Source organism: Amyelois transitella, chromosome 11 (genome assembly GCF_032362555.1).
Source record: "Amyelois transitella isolate CPQ chromosome 11, ilAmyTran1.1, whole genome shotgun sequence".
Lineage (NCBI taxonomy): Eukaryota > Metazoa > Arthropoda > Insecta > Lepidoptera > Pyralidae > Amyelois > Amyelois transitella.
This window is the reverse complement of record NC_083514.1, coordinates 6680485-6708307: the sequence shown is the minus strand read 5'-3', so window position 1 is coordinate 6708307 and position 27823 is coordinate 6680485. Positions and strand designations below refer to the sequence as shown.

The following is a 27823-nucleotide window of genomic DNA, read 5'->3' as shown; positions in this document are numbered from 1 at the left end:
CTGAAAATTGACTGAAAATTTAAATGAATTGCCCTTTTTGTACAATGAAAATAGTTTGTATGTCACATCCGTCAAATGCCTAATACGACGAAAAGCGTCTGAAGAACTAAGCTTACTAGGAGTTTCAAAATGTGAGCATGCCATTTCAAATTTGAATCTAATGTTACTCCAAAGAATGTAGTACTATCAACAAAATCTAATCGTTTATCTCTTACCTATACCTACATTTGCGTAAACATGTAAGTGTAAACTTAATTCATTGGCGACGTTCTACGGTTCATCAGTTCATCTTAAAAATGGGTGACGTATCTGCCAACAACACAATGCCAGTTTGCTTCTCAATCATGCAAGGCAGATCGTTAACATATACCAGAAAGAGAAAAAAAGGTCCCAAAATGGAACCTTGCGATAGTACATAGTTTCATAATTATAAATAGAATTTAGATATGTGGTATCACGGACTTTTTTATAGATCACATTGTATGCATTTATAATCAATCGCGTAGACATTGCACAGGATAAGCTTTTTTGGAGCGTTTCTTCCCCGGATTGCTTCATAAATATTGATTAATCTGTTTGAAATCTAATTTATTTCGAAACAAATATATGCCTAGAGAACTTTCGGGTAATGTAGCTTTCTAATAGTGATTTTTTTTAAATCGTTTCAATAGTTTTCAATTTATTTGTTACAAATAAACAAAAATAAAACTCTTTTTCTTTATTATTAGTGTAGATAAGCTACAGACTGGGATGACAATCTTTAGGTTATCTACACTTAACTTTTCAAACTGTTTTATCATAATAAAAAACGACCTCCCACAATGTAGTTGTGAGAACTTAAATATCTTTTACAAAAGCAAAAAAAAAACGTATTGTTTTAATTTTTTTTATAAAGTGAGAACAATATAACAACCCTATTGTAAACTTTATAACATTGCAAGTTGCTACAATATTCACCTGTCTTTTAAGTAATTTGTTAATTGTTCTTAGCCTGGCAGGAGACTGTGTGCCATTTTTGTTTCGTTTAACATCGACATGTGGTATAAACAATCGCCTTTCTAAATAATAATAAAAAAAAAACAAACCAAGGAAACAGGAACTTAGGAAAACAAAAAAAAATAACATAAATCAGTAATATAAATATTGCATTTATTTCAACGAATTCTGCAAATATAATAACTGTAAATAATAATTATAATAATACTATTAAGTTTACAATACTGGATCTTTTTTGTCCAGGCACTGGGTCAAACAATTAGGTAGGTATAAGATTGACGTCGTTTGAATCACAAACAATAAATGCAGTTCGCACGTCTATTATTAAAATTAAATGATACAAATAAAAATAAAATTATTGGAAGTCGTATTGGGATAAATCTGTTAATATTAAAAGTCTCATCCCGTTCGTAAATACATATCTACATAAAACAAAAAGTAAATAAAAACAACCAAAGAACAAAAATAAATACAAACATAACAAACAAATAAAAAAGCTGTATGCAAATGAGCATGCTCTAAATTTAAATCTTTTAAATCCACTTGGATCATTTAAATGGTACCCCTGTATTATATACTGGCGTTTAAGTTGTAATATTTGCATCTGAAAGTTGAATAGAGACATATCAAGGAGCTAGACTTAGGTAAAAATGTTCGTATTACAATGTCATGAATAGGGGGCTCCCGGTGCGCGTGCGCAGCAAGCGGCGCGAGCGTAGGTACGAGCGCACGAGCGACTTCTATGCAAAACATTCAAATTTGAAGAAAATATTTGCATATCGCCTAACTCCCCAATCGTGGCCCACTCTTATGTAAATGAAACTGGTGAATAGCAAAAACTGCAACCGACGGGAGCCCACACACACACTCATTATTATGTAAAGTACCACGAACTTCTAATGTTATGTCTGTATGTATTTTTAAGCTCTGGCATACTGTCGCCTTTACAGTCAGTGCAGTACTAAATAATTAAAAATACAGTCATATCACAAGTTCATAAGAAGCTACCTAGGAGACAAACAATATAATTTATATCTAACTATAGATATACCTTTCGCAATACACGGTGTAAAGCAGTGGCCGCGGATAATTTACAACGCCCTATCACTAACCCTAGTAACACTTTCTATGGATGTATACCCTAGTATCTATTTACAGTGGAGCTGGGAGACAATAATTTACAAACCACTCGGACTAAAAGGCACCTTAATTAAATAGTTTTATAGACTTCAGGCTTCGCTATGACTTTACATTATTAGAACTAAAGTTTTAAATTCACTAAAATATATAATTTGGTGTTCATTACGATGCTAAAACAATTGACATGTCACTAAACCTAATAGGACCTTTAAATATGAAAAACTAGAAGAATAATATTATGCAACAGATAATTTAGTCGATATCGCTACACAGTGTTGGTTTTCGACGGATTCAGATATATACACGGCCGAAATATAGGAAACAATAGCCATTGATGCATAATTTCCGAGAAAGTCTTCCTATTGATGTCATTTAAATAATTGATTATTCATGTGGAAAAAATTCATGTTCGCCAGATCGGTCTGATTAAATATACGACGTCCTTCACACGTCCTAACTCCTACCATTGTCGTGTTTCGTTTGCATTTGAATAGTCAACGGCGTGGAGAAGGCGGCCGGCCCGCCTATCGGCCGCGATGACAACTCCAAGACAACGCCGCATCACTTCTCGGCTCCCACCCATAACGCAATCACGAACTACCATTAGTAAACACTCCATTGCCAACCAAGCAGCCCAGCAGCCCAGCATCATACTCAAGAAATAATCTATTTCACACCAATTTCAAGTCATATTATTCCTTGCATTTGATTGGGAAATGTTTTTTACTGTTTCGGTCAGGCTGCACGCTTTGGGAGATAGAGTACTTAGTAATTATTTGAATTACGAAATAATTTCTGAGATTGAATCGGTCAGTGTACGTGCCGCTATTAGCTTTCGCATCGGCCGGGTTGGGTTGACGCATATTTATCAAAAGATATTACTATTCATTAGATAAAGTAGTAAAATTCTTTATGTTTCTCGCAATTAAGGGCGAAATATTACCGAATACCAACACTGCACAGTGACAAAATAAAACTATTTCTAATTTTACGTACATAATATATAAGACAAAAGGACTCACTAGTAGGAAAAATAGATCAACAACCGTTACGGCCCGAATGAGCTTCTCTCGAATCGAGCGTGATCGAAACATCGCTGGAAGTGAATGGAAGCGTTCGATCGAGCGAAGCTCGCCGTTGCGAGGTTCTACATAATAAGTATCCGTAACCGGCCTGTATCGCCTGTCTAAGCGCTAGGCGATACGGACCGTGGTCAAGTCGTGCACTCACCGTTGCCAGCGAGCTGCGGCCGCAGGAACGCGTTGTGTAGTTCTCCGCCCAGGCCAGAATCCAAGCGCGCTGCCATCTGCATCAGCGCGAGCGTGTTTTCATCTGTCGCGCCGGCTACAGCACCACTCTCCAATCGCGCGCGAACTGCAGCTATATGGCTACGTGTGAACACGTGGTCTTGCACCGAATATTTGTGGCTGTACTTGAAGTCGCAAACACGGCACTCCTCCGGCGGCGGCGCATCTGACACTTCTGGGAGCCCTGCCGCTAGGCGCGCTTTCTTCTCTTTGGCACGCGCGTTTTGGAACCACACTTGCACTACACGTTTAGGAAGTCCGATTTCGCGTCCGAGAGCTTCACACTCAGCCATAGTTGGTGTTTTATAGTCACCAAATAAAGACTTCATTATTTTCACTTGCAAGGAGGACATCTGAGTGCGAAATCTTTTGCCCGGCGGTCGAGGCGTTGCCGTCTGGCCCGGTAAAGGTGACGTAGGCTCGTCTTCTTCGTAAAATTCCATCGTTTCAGATGCTGTATCTGATCGTTCATCAGCATCAGATCCTGGTCTCGATAAATCAACTGGTTTGCTTAGATCTAAAGGTATTTCTGATTTCCCATGTCGCGGCGTTTCATTAGACTCATTGGTGCCCCCGTTTTGTTGAGCAGCGGCATGAGCTTGCAACTCACTCACGTATCTTTTCATTGATTCTTCACTGTACTGCTTGATAAATTTCTCCATGTCTGAGTGAAACGGCGGAAAGATAGGGGGCAACATGGGCGCCCCCGCTTGGGAAAAATTTTGCTGCCTGTCACTTTGTTGAGAGCCAAAACTGGGAGTCGATTCCGTACTTAATTCTTCATCAGGAAGAGCGTCAACATTTATTTCTCCTCGCGCACACTGGTCTGCATGTTTAGTACTTAAATGGCTTTCTAACGCACTCTTTACTTTGAACAAAGCAGGACAAAAGGGACATCTTTTGTTTATAACTTGTGCATGTGCTCGAAATTGACCTTTCCTCTCACGAGCTCGTGTATTTTGAAACCATACTTGTACCACTCGTTTTTTTAGCCCGACCTCTCTAGCAATATTCTCGAGCATCTTTCGGGAAGGATTTGATTCAATTTGGTACTTTTGATAGAGATAGTCCAATTGTTCCGGTAAAATAGTTGTTCTTAAACGTTTATCTTTTGGCTGGTCTCCAGTTGAATCAACCTCTTCAAATTCATCGAATTTCCTCTTAGCAACCTGTTGGTTTAAAGCGGCAACTAAAGGGTGACGAGCCTCTTCGTTTCCCAGCGTGGCATTTAATTGTTGAAGCTGAGCATGTTGTTGTAAAATTCCAAAAGGAGAATCAGGGGGATATGTAGGAAATAAGTTTGGGTTCATTATGTGAACCAGTTGATGCTCTCGCCATAAATCAAATCGTGGGAAGACTAGGTTGCATTTATCACATTGAAAATTTCCATCTTTTTCTTCTCTAGGAGGATGTGCCAGGGGTGTTACTGGGGTAAGTGGGGTTGTAGGCGCCGGAGACACTGGATAGTTAGGAGCAGCTGGGGTAGGAGTCCGCGGAGGCGCTGGTGAGACTGGCACGTGGGGCACGTGATGCTCTACAGTACTAGAATTTGAATCCTCACTACTCAACGTGGCGGCTACTTGGGCAGCGGCTGCTTGCGCTTGAGCAGATCGTTTAGCATCTTCTTCTTTAAAACAATGCGTTTTCTGATGTCTTATCAACTCGTAATATCGCTGGAATACTAATTGGCACTTCTTACATTGATAGTTAAGCCCCGGTGTTCTTTGAAACCTGTTTGCGTCATCCGTTGCTCCCGCGGGGGGCTCAGCAGCTGGCTGATTTTCATATACTTTTCTCGCCTTTTGTCTGGCATTTTGAAACCAAACAACTATTACTCTTGGGCTGAGTCCTAAAAGCTTTGATAAGTATTCAAGATCATCATCTTTAGGATAGGCGTTATTTTCAAAAAATTCTTGGAGGACCTTTATTTGGTAATCAGTAAATCTAGTTCTGTTGGCGCGTTTGCCAGAAGACCCCGAGCTGTTGGATCCGTTCGAGTTGCCCCCGGAAAGTCCGAAATCGGCCGGTCCTCTGCCAGGACTGAGGCTGCGATTTGGGGTCAAAGGTAGGACGTTCGGGGGCGCGGAGTTTGGGGACGTGAAATTCGGATTAAGCTTTGGTGGCAGCATCGATGGATGGGACGGCTGTGGTATACTTGTAGCCGGTATGGAGTCTAATTGAGATTGTATTAGAGAATTTAACGACAAATGCGTTGGAGTATGTGGTCGTGACATGTTATGTGGAAGATCAGAATTTGAAATTGGGGCAGGACTCTGCGAAGGAGCTTGTGGGAAAATAAAACTTTTATCTTCTTGATGCCTATCATCATAAGAGTTGTACTTTTCCTCCATGGTGGGTTCATCATTTGGTTCTGCTTTTACTTCTTGATGGCTAGGATTCAAATGAGACAAATCTTCCGTCTTTGCCTTTTTCTCTGGCGGTGGCTTCCCTTCATCAGAACTTGCAGAGGAATCTAGAGGTGTGACTTTGGCTTCACCAGTTTTCTCATACTCTTCAAGATTCAGTGTGGTAGATGGCGGATTGTTGAAGTTGTAAGGTGAGTCTTTATTACGTTGGCGTTCTTTGAACAAAGTGTTTCGGAACCAATGTTTAATTACTTTGGTAGCCAAGCCAGATTGTTTAGCCATTTTAGCGATAGCTTCGTCACTTGGTGAATTATTTATGTCAAAGTGAGCTCTTAATATTTTTAGTTGCTCATCAGTTATCCTAGTTCTAGCTCGTTTTTGACCAGCTGCAGCGTTCGCCTGTAAACAAAGAAGCCCAATGAATTTCCGCCTAGAAGATAAACCTCAAATATAAACCTAATATATCTTTTCTTTTTTCTTTTTTTTTTTTTTTTTTTTTTTTAAATATATATTATTATTTATTTATTTATTTTTTACACAGATTGAGTTAGCCTCGAAGTAAGTTCGAGACTTGTGTTACGAGATACTAACTCAACGATACTATATTTTATAATAAATACTTATATAGATAAACATCCAAGACCCAGGCCAATCAGAGAAAGTTCTTTTCTCCTCATGCCCTGGCCGGGATTTGAACCCGGGACCTCCGGTGTCACAGACTGTGCGTACTACCGCTGCGCCACAGAGGCCGTCATCTCTAATCAAGTCGTCATCTAATCGATAATCATATAATAGTCTAAAATTCTAGACACAAATATTTTGAAATGGTTAAAACATAATTAACCTTCATTCGTTCAGAGGGTAGTATGAGCAGGTAACTTGAAATAATAATACTGACGTTGGTATTAATACAACCCTAGAGTTGTAACAATAAACCCTTGGATTTTTTTGTGCAAACAAAAGCCATGTTTAAACCGCTGAACTTATTTTAGAATAAAATTTGTAATTGGAATTAACGATTGATACTTTTTCAAGTTTCGCTGTTTATAAATACTACAGGTATTAAAAGCGCACGCAACGTACCTTTATTTTATCTCTGACTTTTCGAATCATGTTACAATGATACGTGGTCACCGAGCGACTAGAAGGTAGGTACTCGTTATGTGACCGTTAAATATCTGTAGTATTTATAAATAGTACGATTGAAAGTTGGACGGAAATAATAACAAACTACTCGAGCACACTCTGCTTCTCCCGCGTGAAACAAAAATCCCGCTAATTTCAGTTGCCGCTGGAATTTCGAGTAAACCTTTGCACATCTCGACCATATATGAAACTGCCATGCCAAATATCAAATGTATATGTATATAGGCAGGCATGTCAGTCAATCAATCAGTCATGTCCTTCACTCTATATAAGAAGATGATATTAAGATATGATATTACAATTATAATATCACGATTATATTTCTTGCGGGGTAGACAAAGCTTTACGTGTAAAGACCCAAACGCTACGCTATAATTAGTGAACTTTCCTAGATATTTGTCAATCATGGTTGGTACCTATGCATTATATTTTAAAATAAGGTCTGATGGTATTTTTTTGTGTTTTGTTGTCACAATACAGACAAAACTATTCCGAAATAATATGAAAAAGTATTTTATTAAACAAAAGTATTTTATTCTAATCAACAACTTTTTTTTGTGCGGATTTTTATTAAAATACAGACAAATTTATCTTTTTTTAAAAGAAATCCTAACTAATAATTTCACGCGTTATACTGAAATAATCTTCAAAAAATTTTACGAATAGGTATATTATAGGTCCAAAATTTTTTGACGTAACATTTCAAAAATCTAAACATTGCAAAAATTAAAGGTGCCGTGTGGGATTACGGCATAAGAACTTTCTTACTCTTTTCTTATGCCGTAATCCCACACGGCACCTTATATTTTTTTCAACCACACCACATCATCTCGTTCGAATGGATGTCGTAAAAAGCGACTAAGAGTTAGGCTTATAATTTTGGATTCTTCTTTTAGGCTATAGGCTAGCATCCTGTCACTTTTTGAATCTTAATTCCACCCAATGACTCAATAGTCAAACAGCTGAACGTGGCCTATCAGTATTTTCAAGACTGTTGTTGGCTCTGTCTACCCCGCAAGGGATATAGACGTAAATATATGTATGTATATATGTTGAAACACGACCATTAAGTACAATACAAACAATAAACACATATTAATGTGCCCTATGGGTCGAACTATGGGTCGAATGTATATTAAAGCTTTTTGTATGAGCAGATATGTATTGTGGTTGTAAATATAATGTAAACAGCTGAACGTGGCTTTCAGTCTTTTGATCACTGTTGGCTCTGTCTACCCCGCAAGGGTATATACCCGCATAGACGTGTTTATATGTTATGTTACTGTAATATCTATGAAAGTCAATTGTTAAAAGTTATAAACTTATCATATGAGATTTGTGACTATTTGCTCTGTCAACCCCGTAACGGATAAAGACGTAACAAAAAATTCACCACTGACCTGTTGCTGCTGCAAAATTTGTTGTTGTTTCATCTGAGCGTCGTGTCCGAAGGGCATCCCGTCGAACGGTGGTGGAGGCAGCATCAGCGGTACCAGAGGTGGCTGCAGATTCATGGCTGCTAGTGCACCCATGTTCAGACCTAGTGGTAAACCCAGCGATAGCATCTGGGCGACCATCGGATGTAGTTGGCCCAGTTGCTGCTGAAGTTGTAACATATTAAGCGCAGCCTGCATCTCTTGTACTTGCGCAGCCAGCAAAGCGCCGGCTTGCGCCTCACTCTGCGCATTTCCATTTTCATTGAAATTCGAAGCACTATCACCTCGCGGAGAAGGAGACCGGTCGCCTTGCGGCGCAGGAGACGCGGCACGAGGCGAGTTTGGTGCACCAGATTTCCTTTCGTATTCCGATTTGAACTGTTCAGCAAATTGCTCTAAAAACTCCAAGGGCACTTTGTCCTTATGCACTTCTTCACAATGAGTCTTTAACACAAATACACTAGAAAATTCCTTGTTACAATGTTGACACGTCGACTTCGTTTCACCATCTGGAGGTTTTTCTTCAGGTGGTGGTGGCGGAGGACTCGGCGCTCGCGCCATTTCTCGTTCCTCTTGTAATTTTCGCCGTTGATTTTCATTGTATTGCATGACGAGATCGAAACCAAAGGTTTCAAGTAATTGTTTATACATTTGCGAGTTTCTTTTGGGCGGATTGCCCTTGGCAACCATCTCGTCAAGAACAGCTACTTCAGATTCACCTAATGGCGAGTGCGCGCGCGCATCGTTAAAGGGACATGAGTTTGTACGGTGTGCATCGAGAAGGTCCCCGTTTGGGAATGAAGCATGACAACGTTCGCACGCGGCGTTACCTGAGCGGGGGGACCGCGGGCTACCTGGCCGCGCGGGGGGTGAGGAACGCGGACCCCCACTACTTGTAGATGAAGGTGATGTATTTTTCGGTGACAACACGTCTTGTAAAATTTTAGCGGGGTCGTTTCTATCTGGCTGCTCTACTAAAGGCCGTGTCAAATCAACGTGTCCGGCCGCGGCGAGCTCCTGTAACTTCCCGGCCCGCGTTTGATGTAGCACCGACCGCATGTGAATATCAAGGGTGCTACCTTGCGTGTAAGCTACTTTGCAAATGTTGCATTTATAGCGTTTTCGGTCATCTTCCTCGCTCGATGTGCTCTTAGGTGTGAGAGTCAAATTAGACGGCGCGGAACCCGCCCCAGGCGAAACGGGAGGGTTATTATTATTTTGTTGTTCTTGCATTGCGCGCTTCAATTTGTGCAAATGACTCACACTGTTGTAATGCACCAGCAAAATATTCTTTTGGGTGAACGACTCTTTACATACGTCACACTTGAATGGTCTATTAGGGTCAAGATACTTTTCCATTGGGTATGTCAATTTCTCGCCTTTCCTGTGCAGTAGTGTTTTGTTATGGGCTGTCAAATAAGATTGTCGTGTGAAAGCAACTTTGCACCTATGACATTTATATTTTCGGTTAGGATCATTATATGAATCTTCGGCCATAGCCTGAGAGTTCAGATAGTCTTCTAAAAATTGTTGGTCTTTGTAAACAATGGAATCGTCAGAATTTTCGGCATCGTTATGTGCAGATTCATCGGCGACGGTTGCGCTTGAATCTCTATCTTCCATATCCGCAAGGTCGTCATCGGGTGTTCTTAAAGCTTCTTTGCGAAACAGTTCAGCAGTCGCATTGTCCAAAGCCGTACCTTGAGCGGCTTGAAGTAAGGGATTCGATGCAAGGCTACGTTTAAAAGCGGCTAATTCCTCCTCTGAGAGTTCAGGGTGTGAAGTTTCAACATGTTTTTGAAGCGCCAATACTGATCTAAAGCTTCGACCGCATAAAACGCATTTGGTGGCATCTCTTATCACGTGATATTGTGAATGGAGCTGCAATTTTTCTACAGTTTTAAAAGCCAAACTGCACTGATTGCATCGGTATTTATACACGTGTTTTTCCGATACAGACATGTTTGCAATAGAATTTCGGGCATGTGCCTCTCTGAAATGATTTTGTAGGGCGTGTGCGGCGTCAAAGTAACGATTGCATCCTTTTTTCCAACACACATATCCGGGGCCTTGCGGTGTTTGTTTTAATTCTAAATGGCCGGATTCATTCTGATGTTGACAAAGTTCGTCGACATTCCGGAATGTGCGGTTGCATGTTGAGCATCGTTCCATCTCGCCGTCTGCGCTGCCTTCTGAACGAGGCGAGGATATCTCCCGGTCTTCATCTCCTTGTCTTGATTCATCTCGTTGTTGAGTTCCACCATTTAGCCAGTGACTTTGATCGACAAGTAACAACAGCCGTTGTAGACCCTCTGAGTTGACGGAATGAATTTGCATTACATGTCTCTCAAGAGCCGGACGCTCCTTGAATGCGTCCTGACAAAGCGGGCAGATAAAATGCCTTACTGTGTCGCCATGTATGGTAGATACATGGGCATGTAAGCGAGCCTCAGTACCACAACTAAAATTGCAATATGGACATGCATGTGGTCCAGGCGTTTCTCTTTCATCTTCTCTATCGCCAGGAGATTGTTGATTTTGTTGTTGAGATTGTTGCTGGTGCTGCTGCTGTTGTTGTTGATGTTGTTCCAAAAATCTCATCATTTTTTGCTCTTGAGTTAATTCAGGTTTCTGATCGATAGGTTCCTTTGTTTCTGTTGACAAAATAAAAACAATGTCAAAACTTAAGCTCGTAATAAATGCACAAAATTAATGCAAAGCAAATTCATACAACGAACCTCCCTCAACGAGATCTACGGCAGAAATGGGCGAATACAAATTTACACCGTAATTTTATTTACGTCCACATGAGATTTATCTACAAAAAAGATTATTTCTATAAATGAAGATCCCTATTGTTCGGTTTGAACGTTTGTTACTTTACTGAATTGAAGTTAAAAATAAAATTCTTCGCTTTTATATTATTAGTAGGTCTCTTTTTGTTTGCGATGTCCCGGCAAGACAAAGGTATCGTATCCTATCCATCCCATACGCACACATTCAGCTGTATTATTGCTAACGTAACAAGTATATTGTAATTTTGCACACAAAGGAGATACAGGACGAGCAAACAATCATTGTTCATTATTACAAAAGGTTTCGAATATTTCGTTTCGCATCGTATCAAATGCATTCGGGAGAGTTGATGTATGTGGCTTAAAGTGCGAGTGAGACAGTTGTATGGAAGATATGTGAGAGTGCAATTATTATTTGACCAGGGATAAGTCCGCGGCAGCGTGTGAAAGAAGCTGGCCCTTATTGTTTACGCTCAAATAAGGAAGGTGAAAGAAACCGATGTGGGGAGCAGATTCGTTAATGTAACGCTACAATTACGAGTATATTATTAGAGCAGTTGTCCATCCAGCTTTTGTATTATTTTAAGTAAGATTTTAACAAAAAAATCTATGAATACGATGAATAAAGTTTTCCATTCTCATTTAATATCCAAGAAATTGTTACCTGGATAATGCATGTAGTCTCGTTCGGTTCTAACAGAACGGAATCACATAGTTAATTCCTACTTATTCATAAACATCGTTTATTTATACCAAAGTTCTCTGAGGAATTTGCTAGATATGGTAATAATATAAAATAATTAATTTTAAATAATATTACAGATCTAATATATTAATTCTTTGACTGGTAGAGAATGCTATATTAGCATTAAGTTCATCGATTGTACCTTTGAGACACAATAAAGTATTAAAAATAATAATAATATTCATCGTATCATCTGCTATCTCAGAAACAAATGACAATATAACACAATAAGACAACAAAAAACATGCAAAACGCCTAGGGGAATTAATTTTTTTCAATTAATTAAAACACGAAATTATCTCACAGTCCAGCAGACTTGAAACCAGTTGCCCCTGTTTTGGAACCCGTTCTATAGTTTTAACAGTCGCAACGGTTACACCTAATGAAAGGGAGGGTTAAGTAAATCCCAGTAATAATAATCATAGCGCAACTGACCCTTATTCAAGATTGACCAGTGAGTAATTTATTTATGGAGACTCGTCGCCCGTACATCTGGTAAGAACGGGCGTAGAACAATATCCAGGTAAAGCAAGGACTGCACAAATACGATCACTTTTTGTCAATGGAGGAAGACCCTTCTCTTAGAAAACACCACATCGTTATAGCGTCGTAAAGTAGGTATTGTGTAGCGATTTTTGTTGCGCGAGATTTAGGTCAGAATTTTTACAATGTGGCGTCAGTGATACAATAGGGCTGAATATTTTACTGTCTTTCAGCTCTTCGGATATTTAAGACTGAATATTAAAATTTTAATTTAATTATCGTTGTTTATGTTTTTGGGGTCTCAAAATGGTTAATCTTGCTAATGAAAAGTTATGTTTTGTTGAGATAGGACATAGATAATATTTATGACTTTTGTTTTGTGTAGAAAGAAGAAATAGTTAGCAAAAAATTTTGTTTTGTTGATATGCATTACGGTACTTACAGCGGCCAAACCGGTTTTATTAGTTTCTCATTGAATTAATGCTACGAATAGAACAAAATGTAATGAATAATTTCCGCCCAAATTGGGGTGTTTTATAAGTTTGACGTCTCTATTCTTGTTTTCTAAGACTATTCTAATGCGGATTTTAAAAGAAAGTGTTGTAAATAAGTTACGATTTAAAAATTAAAATTTAATACCGTATCGAGAAACGCTTACAAACAAGATAGTTAACCTGATACTTATATTACGTAATTATATAATTTCATAGGATAGATTAAAACGCCCATAAGAGTTTCAAAGATTAGTGTTGTGTGGTTTCTGGCATTTTTGAATAAGACCCTTCCCTCTCTTTTTCATGGATGTCGTAAAAGGAACTAAGGGTTAGGATTATACCTAAACATGGGGGTCCTTGAGTTAGGCGATGGGCTAGCAACCTATCACTATTTGAATCTCAATTCCATCAATGAGCCATACAGCTGAACGTGGCTTTTCAGTCTTTACGAGACTGTTGGCTCTGTCTACATCGCAAGGGATATATGTGTGTGTGAGTGTGTGTGGTAGAACCTAGTCCTTGAAAAAAATGATGAAAACATCGACACTTAAATACTATATTGACAGGAAATCAAATTTGTAGAATTCAAATTTACTTCTAGAAATCGACTTTAAATGTTGACTTGCATGTGTGTAATTTTGGGTACCATTTACAGCACGGAGAACCTCGCTCAATAAGGTGAAAATAAGTAATAAGCATAAACATGAAGTGCACAATGGTATAAGCCGGATTTCTTTCGCCTCCACATTTCTCTTGGAGTTTATCGTATTTCACCGTAGCCATAAACATGCGACAGAGATGCGGCCGCGTGACATTGTGCGATGATGTAGCTGCCTCATCACAAGGGGCAATCATCCTTAATGCGCGACGGCCACATACGTAATACGAGTCATTGTCCCGCGTGCGGTACTTATGGAAAATTCGCGTTCTCAATTCAAATCTTCTTTCCGTCTCCCTCGCTCGCGGGGCGGAGTCGCCTCCGACCAATGACAGCAACCGACTCTAGCGACACCGTGTAAGGCGTACGTTATTAAAGAAACCTGTTCTAATGTTGCGCGCTTTAAATTAAATTTTGTCCGTGTGTAATTATCTCATTATTGTGATTACGAATTCTCTGCTAAATGCTCATCGCTCAAAATGGAGATTGCTCCTTAGCTTGAACACGTAGTGATGGTCACGAGGCGAGCGATAATTAAGCCTTCGATGACGAATATGGCAATTCAATAAACCAGTAGCTACACTAGTATACGTACACGTTCCACAGTATTTATAATTTAATACAAAGCACATTATTAGTTATCACGATCCACAGAAAGAAGTTCAGTTTGTAAAAAAACACAGAACAAAATTGATTAAGGAACGAATCGCTTTAAATTGGAAACCGATAGTGACGTTTCGAAATCACATTCATAAGTCGATTCTGTATTACTTTATCGATACGAACCACGGTAATGGTTTTGCTTGAATTAATTTTAATGGGATTTTTACGCTTTATTGAATAAAATGTTATGAAATGTTTTTAGTAGTAAAGTAATAAATAATGTTACATTTCTCCTAAACCAATATTGATGCCAGCAAAAAATAGAAACAACGACATCTAGTTAGACGCTCCGGTAAAACGGAACTAATTTCGTGAAGGTGTGAGCGCAAGCGCATCCAATACTTTTATTTATTTCTTGTCGTTCTTGGACTTTTTTAAGATTTATTTGTAAAGCGCTAATTGCAATTAGCTGTGAGTTACGCAGACAACGCCTCGAGGAAGTTGGTTTATGATGACAATAGAGAAGTCACGCTTGGCGAAATATTACCTAACAAGTAAGGAATTATTAGGTGCCACTCTAGACAACATGAAAAGACAAATATCTGAAGTATAAAAAGAAACAATAGTGATTTTATGTCAATCGTTTAAGGAGGTTCGATTGAGTTCTTCATTACGAACTAGATATACAAGGAAACTTACCAGTCTCTTGTTGTTCGAACGGACTCGGCAGTTCGGTTGGTTGAGGGATGACTTGGAATAGTTCAGCGACATCAGGTGTTGGATCTTTGCCTTCTGATCGCCTCTGCAGTTGATGTATTTGTTCCATCTGTAGATGTTTGACAGAACGAACATGTTGCAAGAGAGGTAGTCGGTGCGGGGCACCGAAGCCACAAAGAGCACAGCGGTAAACTCTAGGTCGTTCTCGAGGAATTCGCGAAGCACATTCACGAAGATGCCTCAGTAAAAGAGCAGCAGCCTCGTGCCTAGCACCAGCGGCGTGTAATTGTAGTTTGTGTGCAGAATTGGTATAATAATCACATGCACAACATCTCACTTGGACACCACCGACGCCAGCACCGCCAGTGGTAACACCACCACAAAATTTCAATTTCCACTCATTCCGTGGACCACCTTCTTTCACATGATTTACATGCTGTAACCTTTGTAAATGCTTATCAGTCTTGCAGTGCAATTGGAAATTTGCTTTCAAATTAGTTTTGTATGTGCAAAGTTTGCAAACGTAATGACCGGCTACAAGTGCCAAAATCTCTTGTTCTCTTATCTTGGTTCTGTCCTGCGCTAAATGATGACCGAGCGCTTCTAGGGAATCGGTAGAGAAACAATTGCATATACAACAATGGAACGTTCTCTCTGGTTCAGGATCCGCTGGTTCTGGCGGTGGTTCCATGGCTTCTGGATTTAAACCAACATCTAGGTGAGCACCAAGTTCTGGTGGGGATGGACCCGGGCCCCCAGTCATAAGCTGAATCATCAGGGCTTGGTTGTATGCCATGTCCGCTAATGCTGCTTCGGGATTTGGTGGAGGAGCATCACTACTGTGAAAATGCAATAAACTCTCAAGTTGTTGTTGACTTTGTTGCCTGTGATGTAATGCTGACAGCGTCTGCATGTGTTTTACGTTTTGTTGTAATACAAGCATGTTATGCGTATGCTTCTCTGATGTCATGTGTATTCTAAGGTTACGTGCCACATTTGTTTCATAATTGCAAACATCACACCGAAATGTAGGTTTCGGTTTTTGCCCTAATGGCGAATGATGAGGAAGTGGAGGTTTATGTACTCCCGGTGGAGTATGTTGAGGAGCTGGAGGTAGACTGCTCTCACCTGGATTGCCTCCATTTTGTAATTCCTGCATATTATTTAAATGCTTATCTGATTGCATATGTATACTTAGATTACCCTTCGTCGTAGTTGAGTAATTGCACACTTCACAGCGGTAGGGTTTGTACCCGCAGGTGTAAGTTTCACCGCGTGCTAGCCTAGGGTGCGGTTGACCCGCTATACAATATATGCAACTCGTCTCGGCCTCTGGATGTTTTTCCTTCATATGAATTTCCAAGGTTTCTTGGTATTTGTAGTGCCAGTTACACTTCGGACATTTCAGCGTTTTACATGAATTTCTACTATGCATGCCAGCTAATGGCCCCCCTAATCTTCCAGAATTAAGAATCAGTTCACATTTCGGGCAATCAGCACCAGACGGCCGCCCTCCGAGATGGTCAGGGCAAACTCCTATCGTTGTGCCTGACAGAAAAGCTGGTGGAGTCGCTTGGAAAGGCGGAGATGAATTAGGACTAACCCTTTGTTGTACTGATGCGTTAATTGTATGAGGATGAGCCACAGAGATCAAAGAATGTTGGGGTACCATCGATTCGGCTAATGATCTTGGCGGTCTCCAAGTGTTAGGGCTGGGCCTTCTATCATCACATGTACCATTGGGTAACATCGAATCATTGTCTCTATCCGGAGTCATCATGTCTGGTCGTTTATCGATGGATGGACTTGATAGTTCAGACATATTTGCAGGGCTTCCAGAAGCAGATGCTCGAGGAGGTGCTGCAGCACCAACAGGTTCTAAAAATGATACTAATGGTTCTTTATCTTTTCCAACACATTGAATTATAGCAGAAGCATTTTCTCTTGATAACGCGTCCCTTTCAGAGTCAAGTAATGATAAACTGTGGTCCGATTGTGCATGAGCCACAAAGGATTTAGCATAACCAAAACTTAATTTACATATAAAACACATAAGAATAGGTTTGACTGGCACGCTGACAGGACACTCTGCAGGTGGAGATGGTGGCCTAGGAGCGTCTTTCCCTCCACGAAAACTAAACACTCGGTAGCTATGCATTACAGGTGCATCGGGTCTCGCACGTGCTCTTTCTGCGGCCAGTCTTCCATAGAGTGCTCCATATAACGAGGGGTTCCGTGATACATAAAACGCGCTAGCTATTTGAGGAAATTCAAGTTGTTTCTCGACCACATTGCTGTCGCGACTATCGACAATGCACCCAGGCTCGATTTTGGGTAAGTCTGGTATGCTAGCTTCGCCCTCTGACAGTTCTGGGTCTTCAATGATGTAGGCAGATCCATCAGGGTTGTAGACGATTTTGCCGTCAAACCGCTCTACGTCTGAGGAGAGCGGCGGCGAATCTCGTCTGGAAGTGAGATCGACTGCATCAGGGGCGGCGGGTGGCGATGTGGGAGCAGGAGCAGAGGATGGCGCTGGCGTGGGAGCCGCAGGTGCCGCCGGTACGTTGCGCGGCTCCTCTTCGGGACTCATGTCGCCGTCGTCGTCGTCGGGCTCTAGAGCGGCTGAACTCTGCGGATCGTCGCGCTTGCGGCGCCGCTTGCGCTCCGGGGGCGGGCCGCTAGCGGGGCCGCCGGGCTGCAGCGGCGTGGGCATGGCGCCGGGCGTCAAAGGCCGGCATCACATGCTCTCCTGTAACAAGACAGACTTCATTGAACAAAATTATAACAACATGCAATAATACAAATATGTTTGGTGAATAATCTTCAGCTAAGGGGGTCATATGATTTTAATACAACAGATTTTAACAATAAACTAGATGTCCTCGATTACTCTTATCAGACAATCGAAGCCTCTTCTAATGAAAAAAAACCAACGTCGAATTCATATTTAAATATTGCTACATTGTCGTGAGCGTATTAATGAGAATGAACAAGGACATCAATGACACGTGTTTCATTTTGCTAACATGTCGTTCCGAAGAGTAAGCACAGCAGAAGTGGTTTCTCACGGGTCAGATTCGCCCAGTTAGCCAAAGGTGACCATTCAATACTATTTGTATCGAGCAGTCGCACCGGAAATGGGTGGGTCAATCATTTGGCTTTATCGCTCGTTTTGTTTTCCCTTGTTTATTTGTTATATTGACCCCGTAAATTTTCAATCGTTCATGATCAATCAACGAGACCGATGTTAGTGCAAAAATTAAATACCATACATACATATAATCACGTCTATATCTCTTGCGGGGTAGACAGAGCTAACAGTATTAAAAAGACTGATAGGCCATTTTCAGCTATTTGGCTTAATGATAGAATTGAGATTCAAATAGTGCAAGGTTACTAGCCCATCGCCTGAATACCTTTATTAAAATTAATTACTAGGTACAAATCTGATATCAGACTTAAAAGTACAAGTCTATTACATGCAGTTGAAAAGTTTAAAGACTAACAATTACGAAATATATTTCCGCATATTTGTACAACACTTATTAATTTGGTACCTACACGATACAATGATTCCCACAGTAAAGTACCTATCTAATCTTATTGGGTAAATATCCCGTCTTAAATTAAAATACCCGATAATCATTGCTTATCTATCTGCTATAAGCACAAACAACTGCGATCATTTATACGAATGACAGCTGTCAACCATGTCAATAGTGACATATTTACAATTAAGAAACCGACATACCTACTTGAAACTTAACAAAATATGAATTTGCTCTCGGAAAATTGCCATTCTATTTTAAACCTTACTACAGAGGCATTTAATCGAAGAACTGTGGATGATGCCGGTTTGATAAAATCAGGTAATCTAGAATGAAAATTCGTTAAAAGGGTAAGATTAAGCCGTCATCTCTGTTATCTTAGTCGCTATCATATACATGTTCCACAAATGTGTAACGAGGGTACAATAATATATTTATTTAGTTGACAGGAAAAGATAATCATTGAAGCTTGTCACATGATAGATGATTACTCAAATCATCAACATAGGTACTCGTAGATAATCAATAATAAGAAATTACGATCACGTATGGAGAAAGTGATCTACATTAGCCGTGAAATTAAAAATTGTAATAAATTTTATGAGCGTGAAATTGATCTAACATAAAATATGAAAAACATTGTATTGCTAAATGTTAAACGTATAGGTTCAATCAATGATCAAATTATTTGACCAAGCCAATGACTCACAGTGATAAACTGTCATATTCTGTAAATCGTTGAAAATTTTCCTTATATAAAAACAATTAAGACATTCGAATGAATTAAGTTGAGTAATAGACTTGCGCAATGCATTAATCACATCACATGGACTAATGAACGATGCGGACGCGATAATACATGAAATTAACACCAAAATTAGCATTGGACAGGATGTGGACAACAATGATAAACTTTGAATTTAAATTAGATAGGCATATATCATAAGTCCTTGCATGTAATTTACATGGACGACCGCACCTACTGTTTACACATTTAACCGTCGCGAGGCCCTTGAAATTATTGATAAATAATCGCTTATGTCAATATTTACCAGAACGACTGTTGATTTGATACCCTGAATGAAACACCTTGTTCTAGGTATCAAATCCGTTGGTAAATTGATTCGTTCTGTAATCAATTTACCGATGTTAAAAACTGTTTCTCTCATGAATGAATGAACTGTAGTTAAATATGTTACTCTATGAAAATCCAGTCTCTATTAATAGCGAATGTCATCAAAATAGTTGTATTCATTTTTAAATCTATTCGTTATAATCAAATATGAAAACATATGAAGTATATGGACGAAGCATAAGCGGTTAGACAAATAGGATCATATAAATATGTGCAAGTAGGTTACTTCCTTACGCGGGGTAGATCTACGTGTTCAGAGCAATAATGGCACAGGACACAGCTGACTTTAGTAGTCCTACTTACTTGAGCCATAAAGTCATTGGTAACAATAGAGACATTGGAACTACTTACAAAAAAAATGTAACACCTTTTTTATTATTGGTTTGTGATTGGAGTAACTATTTTCAACAAATATTACCTGTGTTTGGTTAGAAGGAATAGGCTACCTGATTGGCCTATCGGTATATGGTAGTTATGTACTTTTTTCTTCATTTACCTGTTATGCATATAATATTTCTGCAAGACAAATTTTTATGAGGTTCAACATAAAAAAATGCTGTTTAAACTTTAGAATGTAACAAAAATCACATAGGATTCTTATGAGTTTGGAAGTATTATTAAAATGATAATAAAAATTGTTATACTGAAAACATCTAGGTACATGATTAAAAAAGTAAGCACTCAAGATTATTATACAGACATAGATGGGAAGAACAATTACGATGAATTATCAGGTGACAAAGTAAAAAAGAGTAATAATTACTTCGGCATAATTATTGTGGTTCTCGAACGTCGTGGCAATCTGTAGATCATTTCGCTGTGCTAATGTGGATGGAAATTATGCAAAGAGCTGGTAATTATCCTGCGAGGTGAATGGTCGGTAATGCTATAATTTGCTGATATGTTTTAAGTGTAGATATCTAGATCTTATTGGACTGCGTTTTGGCTTCACAATTGATAAAGAATCCATTACAAATATTTCTAAAAGGAATTAGAAAATTTTCTTATAAGAATAACATATCTTATTTACTCGTTTAAAACAGACTGCGTTACAAAAAAATAAATAAATACGAAGTACTATCAGCTTTTCAATTTACATGAGAATAATTCCTTTCGAAATCTTGCTTTGTTTTGAAAAGATCACTCAAGCATACTGTGAAGTAAGATTCTTATGTTTGGACGCCGGATAACAATAGTACGAGTATGCAATTCTAGCATGATTAATTTTAATAGTGATTTCCTCAAGAAAATATTATTAGAATCTATTATTATTAATTTGTCGTATAATAATACGACAAATTAATTTGAAGGAACTCTTTTTAGTAATATAAAGCTAGGAACTGGTGTCGCTTTAACTATAGGAGTGATAGCAACAAGAAACGCCTACTTACGCGAAAAGTGTATAATGAAAATAACAAATTCATAATCAAAAGGGCAAAGTAATGTGACTATAATTTGTATTTTGCAAGTGGCTCTAAGTGGCATTCAATGTAGTGAATGTTTAATGTGGGCACACGTGCTCAGATTCCCATCGTTTCAATCAGTGGTGTTGTCAATTTCCACCAATAGCCCTATTCCTGCAGAACTAATTTCCGATAAACTCGCACACAAACAAATGTTATAACGTCGAGTGCAAATTACACGTAAACATGAGTGTGTGAGCGTGAGAAAACTACGGCGGAAATTATTGCGGGAGTGTGCGCCGACACTGACGCAATTTGCCTGTATCGACAGTGCGCTTACGCACACATTGAACATTATGCGCACACATTGAATGCACCCGCATCAGTATTACTCTTCTACAATAGTTATCAAGTTCGTCATAATGAAGATGTGCGCTTTTCAATTCATTAATGAGGCTCCCACAATGTTATTGATAGGTTGATAGGAACGAATGAATGTTGCTTTTGTCAATGTCCAATTTACGAACAGTAATCAGCAAGATCACATACTAATCCAACTTGTTTATTTAAAGAGAAAGCTAATCAATAATAATTTTACAGATGATACTTGACTTAAGGAAATTCAATGGAAGTGAAATTAAGACCGTTATAACACCAAAATGGTTTAAGCCAACATAAAATAATATTAATCTTCTAATTAGAGGCAACTTACACATTGAATCAGTAGTCTTATTACTGCAATAGAAAGGGGAAATCGTGAGTCACAGATCACATTCGTATTAGAATTTACTGTATTTGCTAAGTTACTGCGACATTTGCTGACTAGTCCAGTCAGACTTCCAGTTTAAGTTTAAAGTACAATTAATTGGCTGATACATTAAACTTAACATAGTGATATTGATTAAAGAATCATGAAGTTTGATGAAAATAATATTTTTAAGAGCAAACAGTGAACTTTGTAGAGACCGGGATGTGCCATAACAAGAACCGCGGTAAACTACGTCCATATTAATAATCGTCGGTTATTATGGGGCCCTCATTAACTCAGCGGCCGCTCGCCCCACGAAACCGCAGAACACTGCTAAATAATTACCCCAGACTGCTTTCTTCACGAAACATCGTAAAAGCGCATTAAACAACATCTACTAAGTCGGCGCGAGGAATTACAATAAATAAGGTATTAAGCCGACGTTGTCAGGCACCGTACCGAAAATGTCGAAAAACGATTAATGGAAATAAAATTGAGCGAAGTCTGAGAGAACGATTTACTTAATACATTGATAATAAGTGGAGAGAATGTATGTAAAACGCGGTACGTAATGGAGGTAGTCTCGTTAGACGTGGGAAAGATGGAGATGCTCAGCTACTACATGGTAAGGATCGCTTCTGACAATGTCCACCGTTAGGGTTTAACTTTAAACCTTCATTAATGGTAATAGTTCTGAACCCAGTCGATGGGAATGGCCCTTTTTGCAGCGAATGCGCTGGCTGAAGCGCCGACGATGCAGTAATAGCTATGTTCGACACGAATCTTAAAGGCAAGTTAAGAGTAAGCGAATCTCATTAGATTCCTTAAACGTCTTTTGTTGTAAGTGAAATTCCAAGAAGAATTTTCGCAACCAACGACACTCAAAAGACACAAATTATTTAGTTGTAGTCTCTGAATTAACTAATGACATTGTACTTCCGTACTTGTCATTAGTTACTTGACTTGTCAATGTAGGAATAGATGAAAAATCTTTAAAGTGAAAGCTATAATTAAAACTCTCTAATTACTGACGTAAGTGACAATGCAAATTTGTGAAATTGTGTGTTTGTAATTACAATGTGTTCGAGACATGTAATGCGAAACGTGTGTGATTAACGAACAGCAATTTGGCTTGCCGCTAATTTGGCACTTTAATTAACCCAAAATGAGTGTTTGCGTATTCAACAAAATTTTACAAAAGAATCAAAGATTTAAAAAGAAAGGAAGGGGCAATGTTGGAATTTTAAGCTATCGTTCAAGTGATAAGAAATTAGCCAATTATTGTCTAGTTGAAATAAATATTTCTAAATGGTTTTTAGTCTGGATCTAAATCGTTTCTAAAAATCTGGATGTTCGTGAGTGGAAGCTTAGAGGACAAGCATTGCGTGAAGACTGCAGGTAACCTGACAGGCGCCATTCAACCGACTCTGCTTAGGAACCGTCAATTTTCGCCTGTAATTATTGGACCCTTCGATACTTATTTCTATTTTTTCTTCGCTTAATTGTTGCAACAGATGACTTTTTTGTCGAAGAACTCAAAGAGAGCGGAAAGGCATCAAACGCTGTGTTCGAATTTGGAAATAATTATACATAAATAGTCCCTTGAGCGGCCGATTAAGACAATTTCCGAGGCAAATTGCCGCAGACGAGCATAATAGCACACGCGCTCTCCGTCATAAATAAATCTGGATTACGTTTCTGTACAAGATTAAGATTGATTCGATCTCGATGCTTTCTGCTATTAATGCCTACACGGGATAATGCTTCGATCGTGTTAAAATTTCGAAATTATTATTCGTTTTTTTCCGTGTGATTTGTTGGATAATTACGATCGACAAATTGTTGGGAATCATTAAGAAGGTAACGTCTGGATGCGATCGGTCGGTCGTCTGTAATTAATGATCGATACTTGTGAAATAATTAATTAGTGACCGAGGTCGGATAGGATCTCGATGCCTCGGGGCAGAGTATAAAAAACAATGACGTGCGGTTTTGGCTGCGCCGGCGCCACACCGCTCCGTCGCGCGACATCCGCCATCCGCGCCGCTTCATAAGTCTATAATTTTCAAAGACTTCAAATTAGTTCTAATCTTATTTCTCTGGGATGAGCGTGACGCCGACTGTAGGTTCAATGTGTCATTATCATTAATGTTAATTCCAATGATTGCTTTATTTTTAATTTTGCTGAGGTTTTTTTACCAATAGTAGATGTTACCACTTCCTATGGATCATTTGAAACAAGAAATTTTATCTGAACCTTCGAGAAGCGATCTTGATTATATCTGCTTAAGATTTTCACTGACGTCAGCAAGATAACCTTCCTTAAGAATTTCAGATATTTCTAGTTTTACGTTTTTTTTTGCTTTCAGATGTTGCCCAACAATCATCAACAAATTGTAGTATGGGAACAATTATGATGGAGATTTAAGACGAAAATTCAATCGTGGCAGATAATGTGTTCAAGCTATAATGACTCTCTGAAGGGGGGTCCACTTTATCTTCACTAGCAACTGTAAAATTAGCTTACTTAACCATTATTTAATGTCATTTTAGGATGGGAATGGGGTGAGTCTTAATTGTGGGAACTCGGCCGAAATCGTTGACAGAATTTGAATGGATAATTATTTAGCCTCACCGCTCGCCACATTCTAAGTTGTTACTTAATTTGCAGTTGACAATAGAATTAAATTTTCCTTCCCCGTCAATGATTTTAATGTGTGACTGGGAACGCCAGAATATGTTTGACTACGGTTTGGTTGTCTATAGTTTGATGGAATTTTGATTCCAAACTGAATCTCAATCACCGGTAATGAGAAGCCTTTTCGGCTCGGTTTGGTTCGTAGTTATCGTCCGAAAAATCAATAAGTAATTAATGTTCTCACGATTTTCACGATGCAGGCTCAAATCAGTGTGAGAGGTCTAACTCGCCATCGGGATGCGTGTGCGCAATTAAAACGAAACCCACAATCAACCGCCATGTTTGTACACGGACGATGTTAATAGCCTTCTGTAATTACATACCAGTATCGTAACAACGTTGCTTCTTGGAAGGTTCATCAAATTAATAGAACATATTTTAGACGGACGATGAATTGTTTCAAATGTTTTTCAAAATCAGTGACATGATAATGTTTAACAATGTTTATCTAGAAAGAAAGGGTACAGTTTTGTCTGTAGATCTTGACTTTTACGAGTAATGTGATAAAAACAAGTTTTAGCTAGCATCACAGGCATAGAATTAGATGTGATGTTCGTGCTAATTTTAGCAAAGATAAACATACATACATACATACATATGATCACGTCTATATCCCTTGCGGGGTAGACAGAGCCAACAGTCTTGAAAAGACTGAATGGCCACGTTCAGCTATTTGGCTTAATGATAGAACCGAGATTCAAAGCAAAGATAAAAATCATTGTAATTCTGTTTACCTAAATTATACATTAGGCCTTCAACTCATCAATAAATTAGCATATGACAATCTCCATTATATTCTATGCCTGGTTAACTAAACAAAGAAAATATGAATAGAATAACCCTAGCAATAATAACATACGACACAGTCGCGTCGACTCGAGAATTTCATATCGCCACATTTACATGTTTCCCATTCGCAGAACTAGCGGGCGCCTCCCCAGTAACCCGGAGGAGAATATCTAAATTCAATTACAAAAAGGCTTCTTTCTCCACGAGGTGTGCCGTTGCACCCGCGCCTCCTCCGAAAAGGGTGTATAACAACTCAATTTCTCCATATTATTAAGACGGGGTGCGGGTAGCGTGGGGTGGCGAACACAAAAAGAATGCTAATTTAAAATTCTTATTGCTGTTTGTATGCGCGCGCGCTTTATGTATCATTCGCGTAACAAAAGCCGCGGAGCGAGCCGCCCGAGCGCGTAATTTCAATCTAATATTCAATTTGAGAAGTATCGCGGGCTCAGACATCTTTTATTTATTTACGACGACTTAGTATATGGTATCCATGGATCCGCAATGTGCTGGTGGAAGGGAGATATGTCAAATTAAGAGTTCTGCGTTTTATCTTTCAGCTGAACCATGATATTGTTTTCTTGAAGAGGTAAAGCCTTAAATTCAAGAACATGAAAAAAGGGTGAATTGGTTTTTATTTCAATATGTAATTATTAGTGAAACGAGGAAATACGTTAAAAGACATTATTTATCAAAACCTATCGTTATTCTACCGCAATATAATTACCTATTGAAAATGTGCTAAATAGGCAACGATTCCATTCATTCCTTGACAAAGAGTACTAAATACGATTTCAAAATAATGTAAGCGTAGAAGGAAACCTAAGTAAGTATTTGACATATTTTTCTAGCCATCTAGGTCATCTTCTATATAGATCGTCAATAACAAGCAATGTGATGGAAGATATAGGTATTTAGATTTACGATAAAATTTAATTAAAGGTGTCTTTGTTGATATTCGATATCAACAAAGAATACAGCATTAGCCTATGTTCTCTATATTTTGAAATTTAAATCTTATCTCATGGCGGTAATTGCTATATTCCCACGAACCGAAGAAAATAAATCCTCGTCACAATAGCTTTCCCTTGGTTAACGGAGGATTTGATAATACCGAAATCGTGATGAACTGATGATGCTGGCTAACATTGACCCTTTCTTCTATTTTAACTTTCTTACATATCTTGTTTTAAAGGTAACATTTATTTATTCACATATTTACATCTATCTTAGGTACCTTTATAAATTTTGTGCCGTACCTATTGGCACTTTGGAATAGGACCACTCCATCTCTTTCCCATGGATGTCGTAAAAAGCGACTAAGGGAAAGGCATTATAAACATGGGATTCTTCTTTTAGCTTAATCTGAATTTCAATTCCATCATTAAGCCATACAGCTGAACGTGGCCTTCCAGCCTTTTCGAGATTGTTTGTATTGAAAATATTTTACAAATCTTTATTTAACATTATAGGTATTTATACATGTAAACTATTATAAATGTAAGTGTATTAACCTATTATACATATTTATAATTAGTATTTATTTTACTGTTATCGCACCACCCCATACATACATACATATTATTTTGGTATTAAATCTTAGTTTGGTACAAAGGTTGGACTCTCACTTAATGCTTTATGGCATTTAGTCCCTCTGTTTTACAATTTACATGCATAAAGTTTAAATATATAAATAATTAAGAAAAAATATATTTGCTTCTTTGTTTCCGACCAGATTACTATTATAAATGCTAGGTTCAAGAAAAATCTTTCCAGATCTAGAGCCTTATCAAGTATGACGAACTAGGGTATGGCAAATTAAAATTTTCATTAAAAGCAATACATCAAATGTGTATCAAGACTCGTAACTGTACGTAAGTTGTACTGGGTATATGCTATGGATAAAGTAAAAAAAAATAATAACTTAAACTAGATTCTGTAAAAAAAAACCGCCCCAAGACTTGTTGAAGCACTATAAGAACGGAGCGGCCACACACTTTCTAAGATAAATGCTTTATTAAATAGACATTGTTTAAAATAGATCATAAGTCAAGGATGATGATTTCAATTTCGATTTGACACGATCACGACCACGGTAAAATTTAAATAGATTCTTAAAGGGAAGCGAGTCAAGGCGAATCGTTGCGAAAAAAATATGTTTTAAATGGTAATAAAAGTAAAACAATTGTAGTTGTACAAATGTATGTGGGTGCTATCGATGCCAGCATGTTATCGGGTGTAAAAAGCCAAGCCTGACCTAGATATTTGAAAGCACTACAAGGTTTCTCTCAACCACCTAAATTTTGAGAGACACTATGTCACATTATCAAAATTTTTGCGATTTCTTATTTTAAACAACTAGGTATGTAGGTACTTCGAATTTAATACTTAAATTTTTCACCATAAAGATAGATCTTTCTTGAAAATAATAAAAGTATTAAAAAATCATGAAATAAAATTGTTATTTAATTGTCTGAATAAAGAGAACATTTAATGTCCTATATTACATGTTCATTTCAGCGTTGCGATATAATAATGTAATAAAATGTATTGTAGTTTAGGGTTGTTATGTCGCTAAGTATAATTTTTAGTATGTGCAGAAAGCGTGCGCAGGCG

General features: G+C 38.4%; 1 protein-coding gene across 1 annotated transcript in view; it reads right to left on the bottom strand.

Moving 5' to 3' along the window:
- Nucleotides 1-1128: 1128 nt before the first annotated feature.
- LOC106135046 (zinc finger homeobox protein 3) overlaps nt 1129-27823 on the bottom strand; it is a 51318-nt gene continuing 24623 nt past the window's right edge. The window contains exons 2-4 of the mRNA XM_013335218.2: nt 14869-17635; nt 8356-11045; nt 1129-6208 (exon numbers count right to left, since the gene is read on the bottom strand). Coding sequence (XP_013190672.1) covers nt 3350-6208; nt 8356-11045; nt 14869-17599 — 8280 coding nt within the window. The 5' untranslated portion in view covers nt 17600-17635 and the 3' untranslated portion in view covers nt 1129-3349. The remainder of the gene's footprint in view (nt 6209-8355; nt 11046-14868; nt 17636-27823) is intronic.